Source organism: Manacus vitellinus, unplaced genomic scaffold (genome assembly GCF_001715985.3).
Source record: "Manacus vitellinus isolate BGI_N305 unplaced genomic scaffold, ASM171598v3 scaffold_2_pilon, whole genome shotgun sequence".
Taxonomy (NCBI): Eukaryota; Metazoa; Chordata; class Aves; order Passeriformes; family Pipridae; genus Manacus; species Manacus vitellinus.
In genome coordinates, this window is record NW_021940208.1 from 6,745,682 (window position 1) to 6,759,158 (window position 13,477).

Sequence of the window (13,477 nt, forward strand, 5' to 3'; positions counted from 1 at the left end):
CTCCATGACAAGTGGCACAAATTACACTTTGCCTAGGACAACTTAAAAAAAACTTTCTGTAATTCTTTGGCTTTAGATCTCTCTTTAAATTTGAGTTTTATCCTCTTCTTTAGTTTCTGCTGTTCTTCCTTAGGCCTCCACTACAGGCCACTATTTTTTTGCACTTGAAAACTTAGCACTTATTTTCCTGACCTCAAACTGTGGAACTCTACCATCATTAAGTATTGGAACTAACAAGGTAAGGAATGAACTGTCAACATCCTTCTGCCCAGCTGTGATACATGGATCTTTGTAATCAGGAGATCCTCAGCTGCAGGACTGTGGCTGAACTTGTAGAAGAGGGAAGATGTCAGCATTTACTAGGGGGAACTTACAGGCAATTTTCTTGCCACTTGTCACCTGAAAGTAGGAGCGAAGAGGCATCATGACACCACCAGTCATCTTCAAGCAGTCTGTTGTTGTTGTATCCCAGTTCTGCTGTCCACTTTGGAAGCAAACACACATCCTTTCCTATCAGAGACATGGCTGCTGGAAGACTATTTCCACATTCTGGAATCTCACTTTTGATAGGAAGCATCATAATAATGGCCTGCCTAGGAAGCAGGGATTGCAGTGCAGCCCTTCACTGACTGTGGTCCCATCATCTGTGTCCCACTAGCCTGAGAACAGTGAAAACCACGTAGTCCTGGGTGTTTGACCGCACTTCCAGTTTTATATTCTTATTTTTCACAGGAATTTTAAGTAAATGGATTTTGATTTCTCATGCCTTGAGAGTTTTCCTCTTTAAAGTGCCAATCATGAAAAGAGTTGTTTGGACTTTTTCAGAAGAGTCTGCTAAACACCACTTCTTTTCTGTCAGAAGTTTCAGAGACTTGAGACCCCTAAGCTTCTGTTTTCATCCAGCCTGGGAAAAATGTCCATTCTGACACACTTTTGCAGTGCAACTATTTCCCAGCTGGCACTCAGGACAGGGTCAATGCTAAGACAATTGACTAGGTTATAGGGAAAACACTTTCCAGTTGGTGTGTGGGCAAAGTACATAACAAAACTATTAAGCAAGGGATATTTCCTGTACAGAGACTAAGTCTAAATCAGTGGCACTGAAGCAAGTACAGGTTCAGACCACTGAAATAAAATCATCATTCAGGCTGACATTGGATACCACAGCTTTAGTGCTGAAATCATTCAGCAGTATGTTACTCTAGAGTTCTGTGTTCAAATGGAAAGCTGTTGCATCAAGGAGAAAGAGGGGAAAAAAGATACAGTATGTTGTAAACCAGAGTTCTTTGACAAGTTTTCTGGACTTGTGGGGAAAAGGACACAGGGACAGGACCCGAGTGAAATCTCTAGTATATTCAAAACTTCTGAAAATGTTATAAGGCACTATTTTTCTGAAGAATATTTGTAGCACAAATTGAAAACATCAGATTTCCAGGTGATGTCCTGAGACGCACCAAAATTACTCTTGCGGTATTGAGGGAAGAGAAAAAACAGTCTCTTGGGCTTTAGACAAAGACTTACATCTCTCCTCCTGGTAGAGAGTCTTCAGACAAAGATTAGTAAATGTTCCACTGGAACCTCTGCCCTTTCACATACTTACTTAGAGGTTACATGTGTAGAGTAATTCTTGCCTTAGAATAAACTAGGAAGCTCAGCTGGGAGTCACTGGAAATAATCCCAAAAATTCTTGTTTCAGGGCTTTCCAAATCTAGGGAAATACTTTTTCTCTGAACAGCACTTTGGGCTGTGCTCTCTTTCTGAAATGAACAATTTCAGAAAATGATTGCCTCATCTTTTAGTCACAAATACCTTCTCATGCTTCTTTTCAGATGCTGGACAGATGTTTTCTCTTGCTTTCAAGGCTTGGAAATAAAAGAAAGACTTGAGCTGGAGCAATGAAAATTTAAATTAGGCATTAGGAAACTTTCTAGCATTATTATGGGAACTTGCTTAATAAATAGATTGCAATGGAAAGTTGTGGAAATTCTACCACTGGACATTATTAGGAATTATTTTGACAGTTGTGATCCTACCATGAGGCATGCTGTAGTCCATGCCTCTCACTCTTAGGTATTATTTTTACCTAGCTGATTAGGTACTTAGGCCCTCTAAAAGTCTTCCTATGTCACTCAGCAATTTCCTAACCATCTCAAATTTGATTTTCATATATGAGCAGAAGCATGTTTAAGACAGACATCTGTACCTGCTGTTTAAGATGTATTGCAGTGTAGGGTTAGAGGAAATTACTCCCAAAACACTGGGGTTTGACCATTCATGATTTGAACACTAAATGCTAAAATATCCCAAGTGTTAAAACTTTCTTGCTGCCCTGCTGAAGGTGCATCCAAGAATGCTGGGACAATTCATGGGGCATATGAGAGATTAACTCTAGGCAAATTAATTAGGCAGTTTTTGAGAGAGAACATCCCTTCCTGAAGGGCTTCTCCCTAGCAATTCAGAGTTAATGCATAACCACTTTGGGTAGTTCTTATTTAAAGAGAAGACATATTTCATATGTAGAAATATGCATCTCTATCAGGTGCACTTCTTCATTTCCAGAAAATAATGAGGCAAAAAGGTGGTTCTCATTACTGGTATACACCAAAGAAATATGAGATCAGCTGCAGCGTGGAAAATGAAAAAGTAGAGTCCTTGTTGCCTAATTACCCAAACAAGTTAGATGGAAAGCTTACAATGAACCCATTCTATCCAGATCCTGTTAGGAAACCAAAAAACATAAAAGAAACGATATCTGAGGAAAAGAAATTCAAAACTAGGGACCATGAATCTCATCTGAGACATGGATTAAAGCAGCTTCTTTATGGTTTTTCTTCCTCAGATGCCAAAAATAAAGACAATAAAGAACGTAATGAAAGAACAGACCAGAGGCTTGGAAAGCAAAGCGTAGTTGCTAACAAGGAATGTTGCCTTTTAGACCTGTTTAGATAAAACCTTCTCTCAAAGTGCATGAAAAACAGTGCATTAGGGATCCATCTAAAATCATAGTCTGTGATGTCTGACCCTCAGTGGGGAGCCATGACCTGCTTATTCTAAGTGATAAACATTCTTTTCTCAACTGTGAGGGAATTCAGAAATGTCTCATTTGGAGTTTACAGTGTATTTCAAGAAGAAACACATCAAAGTAAATACCAGTTGAAGCAAAGGAAGCAGTTTAGGAAGGTAGCTTGATCATGAGGCCAATCTGTTTCCAATGACAAGTCAGTAACTGTAAGCATTGTTATAATGAATCTCTAAGGATCTCTTGTAACTTAATGCAGTGTTTCCAAAGATTAGCACCTGTGTAAATCTGCTGTCCATATGGAAAAGTCCGACATGACTTTTTTTCTCTAGGTGATGACACCTATTAAATTCATATTTCAAATTGAGATTTTTCCCAGTTTCTCATGCTTCTCACTGCAAGTATTTGCTCAGTATTGAATCAGTGATTTCAGAGCTGGAATTCAGTAAGCAAAACACATGGTGATTCTTTAAGTAAAGCCTCCAAATCTAATGTCTTCTTCATAATACAAAAGCCTTCCTCAAATAATTTAAAATAGTACTGTCAACTCTATCAGTGAGTCCTAACATCGAAAGGGGATGTATTTGTGATCCTCATGAAGGAATACATGTGCATATGGCCATGGCATTCAGAATCTCAGAAAAAACTCTTCATGTGAAAACACTGGTAATTTATGGATGGGAAATCATGCATGGGTTTATAAAGAAAACCAGAAGACAGGTGATGTCCCTCCAGTTTCTTAAACTTTAGAAGACTGCCGTTCTTTCTTATTCCTGTTAGTGCACGGATTGATAGAGGGCTGTTGTGGCACACAGTGATCCAATACCTTTGAGTTTCTTACTCGTACATGGCAAATTTTTCTCCCCCATCCTTGTAAAACACTAATTTGGAGGGACTGAGAAAAGGAAGATTCTGCTTTATCTGTGAATTTAGGAGCCCTATACATCAAGCCTGTCTCATTCTAGAAGGATGGTATTAAATTCAGAAATTCATTTCCAGCTATCGCTTACTTGCTGTACTTCAAAAAGAAAAGGGGTTTCCTATAGGAAATCTCTAAATTTCATCTCAAAGTCTCCTGCAAAGAGTTTGAATAGAATGGTGCTTTAAAGCATTTCTCTACCTAGCATCTTTTGGACTTACAAGCTGCTAAAGGGTAGTTTTCAACGAAATTGAAAACAAAACCCAAATCTGTCTCTAGTTGCTGTGGAAATACACAATATTCCACTTTGATACAATGGAGCCTAGAGTAAAAGCTTACAGGTGTAATAAAATTGGCCTTTAGCACAGAACATTTGAATAGTTGAATTCTTATTTGATGTGCTGAGACATTAACTCTCCTTTCTAAATTCTAGAAAAAGCAAAACCCAAAATTCCAGCTAATAACTCAATCAGTAACTAATATTAAGATATGGTTTAATTAAAATTAAAAATGCCAATTATTTTTCTCAATATATGACCATATAAAGATAGAAAATAATCTTTCTTTTAATATTACAGCTACTATACTAAGTTTTCTTCTTAGTCAAATATTAAAAATTCATGTCATAAAACTGTATTTATCTATACAAATAAGCATTGAATGAATTTAAACAAGCATAGTATCTTTAGGCAAAGAAAAACTATTTCATATTTCTTTTGATAAAGACATTCCAATGAATGCATCTTAAGTATTAGCAAAAGAATTAACAAAAATTGCTGCTTAAAAATTTAGAACTTGTTCCAGCAAAGACTCACTCAATGTCCTTTGCTTCATACAACTCCGCATCCCAGGACAACCATTTTAAGGCTGATTTTTGGTATGGTTTATGTCTAAGGCTACTAAATGCTCATTAAATGGAAAGAAGATTTTTCAGCTGAATTACTTACAGCGAATAAAATTTAGTACATTCTCCAGAATGTCAGGGTTTGGAGTTAATAGTACTGAAATGAGGATAAGTTTTCTTCCTTTCCTCAGAAAGCATCACATCACAGAAGCAGAGCTAAAATTCCAGGAGGCAAGCAGCAGTATCCAACACTAATTATATTTTGTATTTCCAAAAAAGGTTATTGTCCTCTGCATTGATCTACATTATACAAATAACTAACATAACCTGTAGCTGATCCAAAGAATTTAGAGGTTCTGCAGCAGCACAATTCTGTCTAATGGAATATCTAAATTTTTAATCCTAAATCTACATTCTAATGCTGTGAATATCAGAGATAATCAAACATCATGTTCACTTGATGTCATTTAGGCACATGGATGCCTTTAAAAATTTATGCCCGATTTCATGAATTCTTGCTGAGGTATAAAGCGTTATAGCGTTACTAGCTGCTATAGGTCAAGATGTTTTTCACATCTAGAATTTGATAAAGAAAACATGTTGTAGTACTTGCTGGCTTTTACTAACCATGATTTTCTATTCCTTGCTCAGTCTTCCCATGAGATGTCCTTCCTTGCAACAACAGAAAAGTTCCTTCAAGAGGAAGATAAACATGCAAGAGAGTTTGAAGAACGTTTAAATTTGCACCTTGAAGAGCTGCAAAGATATTCTGAAAATATTCTAAAAAAACATGCCAGGATACAGCAAAGCAGACACACTTAAGCCAGTCACACAATTAAGAAAAGAAAACCAAGTAATGACCCATGAGTTTCTTAAAACTAAAATCTGCAACTAGCTGCTTAATGTATTTAGGCACATTGCCAATAGCATTTATTTTTAGTACCATGTTTTCAATAAGATCATCATTATCCTATGGATTTAAGTACGTTGTAACTTGACTATATTACAAAATAAACTCTAAACATATTCTAAAATATACAGGCTGGTTTTGCGCAGTCAAATTGTGTGCAGCAGAGACCCTGTTGCAGCTCTGTAAAATAAGTAAGATATTAAAATTCTGTAGTGTACAGAGGGCTAATAAGTGAAATTATTCCCTTGAAATTGGAATCAGCCAAGAGAAATTCTCTAGATTGTAGAGAAGACTAATAAGGGCCTTTAGCCATGTTACAGCTCCTGGCATGAAGAGTTTATCTATGCTCTGGTTATTCTTGGCTGTGGAAGTAGCCCTTGGGACTCTGGAAATGAGAAGTTCGACCTCTTTCTTTCTTACACTCTAAGCCATGTCAGTCCATGAGGGGAACATAAATAGACAAAGTATATATTTTAAAGACACCCATACTGCCCCTTTTACCAGACCTATAGACTTCACCTGGGGCAGAGCCTGATCTTTACATTAACATTTTATAATTTTTAAATCCTCTATTCAAAAGCATCTCTTTGGGTATTGATGTTTTGGCTCCTTGTTTAACTACATTGGAACAGGACAAAAAAACTTTAACTTTAGACAACTTGTGATCTGTCTTAGGTAAGGGCTTAAATTCTTTACATTTTTCTACAACATAGGAAGAGTTATATAACTGAGCAGAGCTAATTCAACTCCATGTGCTGAAAAAATGCAAAATGTTGAGATTCCTTTTATTTGCAATTCATACTGAATTCTATTGCTGTGCAAGCGAAACAGAAATTACAGACACTGTTGATGAACCACCAATTTTAGTGAATGAGATACTGAAGAACTGCTTTCTAGCATATACTGTTGCCAACTTCCTGGGAAAATCTGGATAAAAATAATACCAGGCTGTCAAACTGCTCCAGTTTGTGAGTAAAAGAAGCCTCATTAATATTCAAGACCATGGCTAAAATGTAAATTCTTTTTCGATGCGATATTTCCATTAAGACAAAATACACTACATCACACTTACACAAAATACCAAGATTTTAAATACCATTTTGGCTCAGCTTGCAGTAAAATGAGTAATGAAGATGAGGACATCAAAGAACCTTTTACAGGAAAATTCAGGAAAATTACTAGACTCAGCTGGAGGAACAAGGACTGAATAAAAAGATGACGGAAGGACATCTGAACAAACTAAATATGTATGCATCCTCAACTTAAGGGGAGATGCATCTGGGAGTTGTAAAAGAACTAGTGAAGAAATTCAGGAACCTCTGAAAACGAAGCTCAACTTTAAGCCAGGCAAGATCTGTAGAAGCAAAAAGACAGTAAAATATTGTCTTTCAGAAGTGCAAGAGAAATAAATTAACCAGTTAGCCATTTAAACACACAAGATAACAGTATGCTCCATGTCTTCAAAGAACTGTATATGTCTGAGTCCAGAGGATACCTCTCAAGGTATCTCACAGACCTCTCAAGGTCTGTGTGATGATACAGAGTGAGTGAAAGAAATTATCAAAAAATGAATAAGATTTTTTTTTTCTAAAGCTTTTTAAGATCTGGCCAAGCTACTAATTTTGGCTAATGAAACAATAAGAGTTAATTTCAGCCTGGTTTTTGTGCAACGCCATATAATAAAGTCCCTGTAAAAAGCACTGAAAACTGCAAAGTACCTGTAGCTTAACAGCCTACTTGTTATTGTTATTGCCTGCTCAGAGTATATTATGCCACAAATGTGCTTAAGACAGTATGGATCAAAGTGTCATTTTTTTAACATCTACCTACCAGAAAGGTCACCCTTCTCTTCTCCAGCCAAACAGCATAAGTTGCTCATCTGACAATCCCCAATTTAAATGAGCCCTTTGCTGCCACAGAATGGTTGGAGCCACACCACTGGTTTGAATACCTTAGTTGTATTAAAAGGTAGAAGCTTGACTGAGCTGATGAGAGGTTTCTGAAAGAAGAGATATGTTCCTGATATTATCATGGCAAAAAAACTTTTTAAAGAATGATGGACAGCAAAAATAATAAAGACTGAGAAATTATACACCTTATAAACAGGGGTTGGGCATGTATGTATATTGTCATAAAAAGGAATAATCAGAAGGGTCCAAGGCTATAAATGCCTGAAAGTACCAATAAAAATGAAAAAAAAAAAAAAAGAATTATTAATCATTAAGTTCATTTGACAGGACAAGGCACAATGTTCAGGAGCTATGGACTGCCCAAAACATACAGACAATTTCTATTCTACTTTGTGAATAGCCAGGCAATGGAAAATTTTTGTAAGCTGCTGGACTTTGATGATTTTTCAAAGTTCTACTGAAAAGCATTTTTTTGGCTCCCAGTTGAAAGACTTGTTTTAAATACAAAGAACAATGGTTCAGGCTGCCACCAGCTTTTGCTGAAGGAAAAACCGAGGTCATGTGCACGCAATTGCCAACATGTTTCATCAAGATGTAATTTTGAAATAGTCGGTGGCATAAGAGCTGCCAGAGCATTGCTGTCCAATTCACCACCCAAAACTTACTCTGAGAGGCCTGAAATGACAGTAACTGAACAGAATCATTTAAAAGGGCCTCACATGAAAGTTGGGTATTTAATGCATTTTCTTCCATGTCTTACTCCCTTATCTATGGGAAATTTAGGAGTGTAAGAATGGGAGTGTGTCAGATGGTGCGTTCTCTGAGCCACGCAGAGAGGAATGCAAACTGCAGCAGCAAAACACAAATGCCAAATGAACACAAAAATGAATGAGCACAGGTACAGCTTTCTTGCTTTTCCAATGGGTAGACTTAAACAATGACTTTAGCTTACCCAGTCAAAAGGCTAATAAATCTCTGCTGTGATCAGAGATGCTACAGAAAGTGCCTGACCCCCCCAGTCTCACTGTTCTGGTTTTATTGTACTGGAATGGCTTATAATTCCTGATTTAACGGTGGTACAACAGTGCCTAGAATCAAGCCCCCCAGCAATTAATAATTCAAAGCTAGACTAACACCAGCAGTGAGAATGAGATGGAAGCCATCAACAAAGACTGCCTAATGAGGTGAGCCTCAGGTGACTTTACAGCTGAGGTGTATCATGCCAGTCATCAAAGCTTGGATTACACAGCCAGCTCAGGTATGCACTGAACTCCATTCAGTCCTGCTGCTTTCTGCTCCTGGGTCTCCCAGAGACTCAACAGCTAGGAGAAGGCAGAGGGTACTGGCAGAAGGTCCTTAGCTTGTATCATGGGCTCACATTCTTGTCTGGCTTTACAACCTGAGAGCCAATTATAGCATTCATAAGCACATTCCATTCAGAACAGCTATGCACTAAATTGTACACTAACTGCCTTGTGCTAGGGAAGTGTTTTGGTTTTTTTTTTTCTCAGACACAGCAGTCTGCTGAGACAATGCTAGGCTAAGGATTGTTCAAAGCAGAGTTCGTTGGAATTGGCCAAACCAATGTGGGAACTGTGTGTTGTTTTTTCCTCACTGTAGGGATCAGATCTCAAAGTTCACTGTGTTGGAGTTTCTATTTAATCACACGGATACCCTCAAATCCATAAATAGGCTGTAATTTAACGTAGTGCATATAAATTTCTGCTAGTGGGTTGAGCAATGCCCCTAGACACTGATATGCTGCACTGTGGTGTGTCCCTTCCTAAATCAACAGACTGATCAGTTTGTTCTTCTAATCTACTCTTAACCAAACTACCAGGGACTTTGAAACAGATTTATCAAGAAAAAATGTCCAGTTACTTTATGAGAACATGTTTGCATGCAAAGAACAGTCCTGAACCATTCTGTCACCAAATTTCCTGCGACAGATGAAGAATTTACTTGATATTAACCCTTGTAAAATTACACATGGAGCAAGAAATCCTACTGAAGTCCTGGTCCTCAGCATCCCATGTAAGCACCATAGCAAGAATTTTTTTGGTTGAAGCTTCACCAAATAAAGGTATTGTGCAGAAGACAACATCAACGAAGAGCTCCATCTGTAGTGATTATGAAGATGCTCAGCTGGGGCATGGATGGCAGGGCTTTGCTTTGCTAGTGCATGGCATGTGAACTGGAACCACCTGCTCTGGTAAGAAAGTTCTCCTGGTAAGAATCATAGAATATCCTGAGTTGGAAGGGACCCATAGGAATCATCAAAGTCCAACTCCTGGCCCTGTGCAGTACACTCCAAGAATCACACCATGTGCCTGAAAGTATCATCCAAATGGTTCTTGAACTCTGTCAGGCTGTGACCACTGCCCTGGGGATCCTGTTCCAGTGCCCAACCACCTTCTGGGTGAAGAACCTTTTCCTAATATCCAACCTAAACCTCCCCTGACACAACTTCAGGCCATTCCCTTGGGTCATGTCACAGGTCACCACAGAGAAGAAATCAGTGCCTGCCCCTCCTCTTCCCCTCACGAGGAAGTTGTAACTGCAATGAGGTCTCCCCTCAGTCTCCTCTTCTTCAGGCTGAGCAGACCAAGCGACCTCAGCCACTCCTCATATGGCTTTCCTCAAGGCCTTTCACCAACTTTGTTGCCCTCCTTTGGATGCTAATCTTTCCTATATTGTGATGCCCCAAACTGCACACAATATTCAAGTTGAGGCCACACCAGTGCAGAGCAGAGAGGTACAATTCCCTCCCTCAACCAGCTGGTGATGCTCTGCCTGATGCCCCCCAGGACATGGTTGGCCCTCCTGGCTGCCAGGGCACTGCTGACTCATATCCAACTTGCCATTGATCAGGACCCCCAGGTCCCTCTCTGCAGCACTGCTCTCCAGCCTCTCATTCCCCAGTCATACACACATCCAGGGTTGCCCTGTCCCATGTGGAGAATCCAGCACATACGTGCCCTTGTTAAACTTCTTAAGATTGGTGATTGCTCATCTCTCTATTTGTCGAGGTCTCCCTGTAGGGCCTCTCTGCCCTCAAAGGAGTCACCAGCTCCTCCCAACTTAGTGTCATCGTCTCTGTAGTGCAGGTCCAAATCAGAGGCAAAGTGCAGGCTCTAGTTCACCTCTTCCAGAGCTACAGGAGTGTTCAAACCTGAACATAAACAGTCTGGAAAAAGAACAGTTCATCTTCTCTGATGTATGTATTTAAACTGAACATCAGGATGTGAATAAGTAAATCTCTCTGAGCTCTTAAAGTACATGTAGTTCTTCTTTCTGACCACAAGCAGTGCCACTGGCTTCTCTCACTTGGCTTTGGTGAGCTGGGTCTATGTGTAATGCAGATGGGCACGGCTTTAGCCATTGCAAGAATGCTTGACAGGATTGCTTTGTTTTCTTAGCACTTTGCAGACATTTATAAAACTCCATTCAAACTTTGATGTTTAAGTATTTGACTAGATTTGATTTATGCTTTGGAAAATTGGGTTTAAAAAACTGCTTCTATAATTTGATTTATCAGAATGCAATGGTAGGTTTTTAATGACTTCACCTGATAATGAGCACTCTTGGAAACCATATCATAAGACACTGCTGAAGAAGTATCTCAGCATGAGTTTTCTGGTAAAATGCTTGTAATAAATCATTCAGTTTTGCCCACAAGCTACTGTATGCTGGGAAAAGGTTTGAAATCCTATTTCTAAAACATTTTTGAAGGCAACTGACAGTTGGAGTAATACATACAGTTAAAAAAACCAGAGACACAGTTACACCTTCAGTTGAGAAGCTCACACAAGTTGACATTTGAGCAACTGCCATTAATTTACTTCCCCATTATTACCCAGTGATTTTTGACAGTTTCTGTCTGCAGAGGCTTCATACCTTTTTTACAAATGCACATTCTCATATTCAGTACTAGTAAAAAGGAATTTGGTAGAAAATGTTAGAATCCAAGTTCACTGTTTACTAGAGAAAAAAACATTTTTTTTTAAGAGTCAGACTGTGAAATCAATTCCAGCTTCTGCATAAGGAATCATTCAGAATGTCCTCTCAATTAGCACTCAGTATAATTGCACATCTCAGAGAATTGAAATACACAATGTCTCTTATTAGCAACAAGCTATAGGTTCATATTAATAGACATTTGGCTCTGAAAAGATTATTACTGTGACCCGAAGAATTTGCAGATTACAAGAGACAGAGGGAATAAGAAAAAGCAGCAGAAATTAAACATCTCATTAGAGAAGTAATCATAAATGTTATCTAACCCAACTGACCTTTTACCTATTTAGTTGTTATCAACCAGTACATCAGTTCATTGCTCTCATGTGTCACAGACTCAACTCTTGCAGAAAATGAAAAGGGGGAAAAAATCACATAAGGACTCTGAACAACTTCAGGGAAAGCTCTCCAAATTATAAAATCATTGCTTGGGCTCATAAAAAAGCCCTGCAGGTGGAAGGGACTGAAATAAGCCTACTACTCAGAGATGGGAATGTCACAGGGACTTTGTTAGAGCCATCAGAAAGTATCACAGAACAAGCAGGGACAGGAAAATCTTGGTTAAGGATCTACAAAAGAGGAGGATGAGGAGGAATCTATGGAAGTGATTAGCAGAAACTCTGCTTCCATTCTAGACGCCCAAGACACCAAGTACCCCAGGACACACATATGTAAAATACACACACTCTTGTATGCGTCCTCAGGCACAAATTTTATTCAAGCTGAACAGCTCCACTGAAAAAGGTGCAATCTACCAGAGCTCCATCTCAGCCATCCCTGACTGAGGATAAAATAAAAATAGGACAAGGATTTGGTGCCTGGGAGAACAGAAACAGCTGGGAGATGACACAGACTAAGCAATTACTTTTACAGATGCATCACTCTCCAGTTGAAGGAAGCAGTTCTCAGTGCAAAGCACAGATAATTTCAGTGCCAGTAACGGCTCACTGAGCACACGGGTTCCACAGCAGACTTCTCGCTGGTCACTCGTGGGCACACCACAATGGCCATCCTCTTTGTGTTTGTTGTGCTTATATCCCAAAAACTATGATGCAAGTTGAGGAGGGGAACAATCTAACAATTCATCCAACCTCTTCCTTTTAGCTTTCAATGAATTTTGAATTTCAAAAACACCTTAGTCTGCAGGGCTAGTTTAATTCTAGATGCTCCTGGTGCCATCCCTGCACCATCAGGTATCTGTGTCATTCTGAGTGGAGTTGGTTTACAGCTGGCCACAGGCTCATCCCACTGTGGGAACACGGGCCTTAGGGCAAAGTGCACTACAAGGACCTGCATTTGCTTCCATAAATTGGTTTTTTGTACAGTAACTCTGGCTGGCAGCAGCATTCTGCAGAGCAGTACACCAGGGTAACACAGGAAGCACAGCCCCTCTGTCATTGGAACTCTGAACATTCCCATTGACTTTGCTGGGACTATTCCTGTGCCAGAAGACAACATGTGAGGGAAAGAACCGAGAGGTCTTTGACTTTCGACATAGAAATACTTCCTGCCATGCACTGTAGCATCACATTCTTCCTTGTTTGGCCTGCGTTTAAGCAGCAGTGAAGAGTTTTCAAATTCCCTCCCCAAAGTCTTCTGAAGGTTAATGCCTACTGAGTGCCTTAAAAGATTTGGATGTGAAAGAGCTGTAGTAGAACACAGGGTCAGTGAAGCATTTTGATGAGAATGTATAGCTTGATTTACTAGAATAAAACTGCCCAAACTGTGCTCACAGCTTCCTTCAAATGAGGGGATGGGGCATGTCACAGGACAGCAGCTCACTTCAGCAGAGATTAGAGACGAAAGTTACACTCATGTTACTTTTCTTTCCTTATTAAAAGAATAATCAAGACCTGTA

The 13,477-nt window shown here is 39.2% G+C and overlaps 1 protein-coding gene across 1 annotated transcript in view; it reads left to right on the forward strand.

Moving 5' to 3' along the window:
- The window catches only part of DEUP1 (deuterosome assembly protein 1), a 41,932-nt gene extending 36,169 nt beyond the window's left edge, over positions 1-5,763 (forward strand). The window contains exon 15 of the mRNA XM_029960889.1: positions 5,434-5,763. Coding sequence (XP_029816749.1) covers positions 5,434-5,604 — 171 coding nt within the window. The 3' untranslated portion in view covers positions 5,605-5,763. The remainder of the gene's footprint in view (positions 1-5,433) is intronic.
- Positions 5,764-13,477: the final 7,714 nt, after the last annotated feature.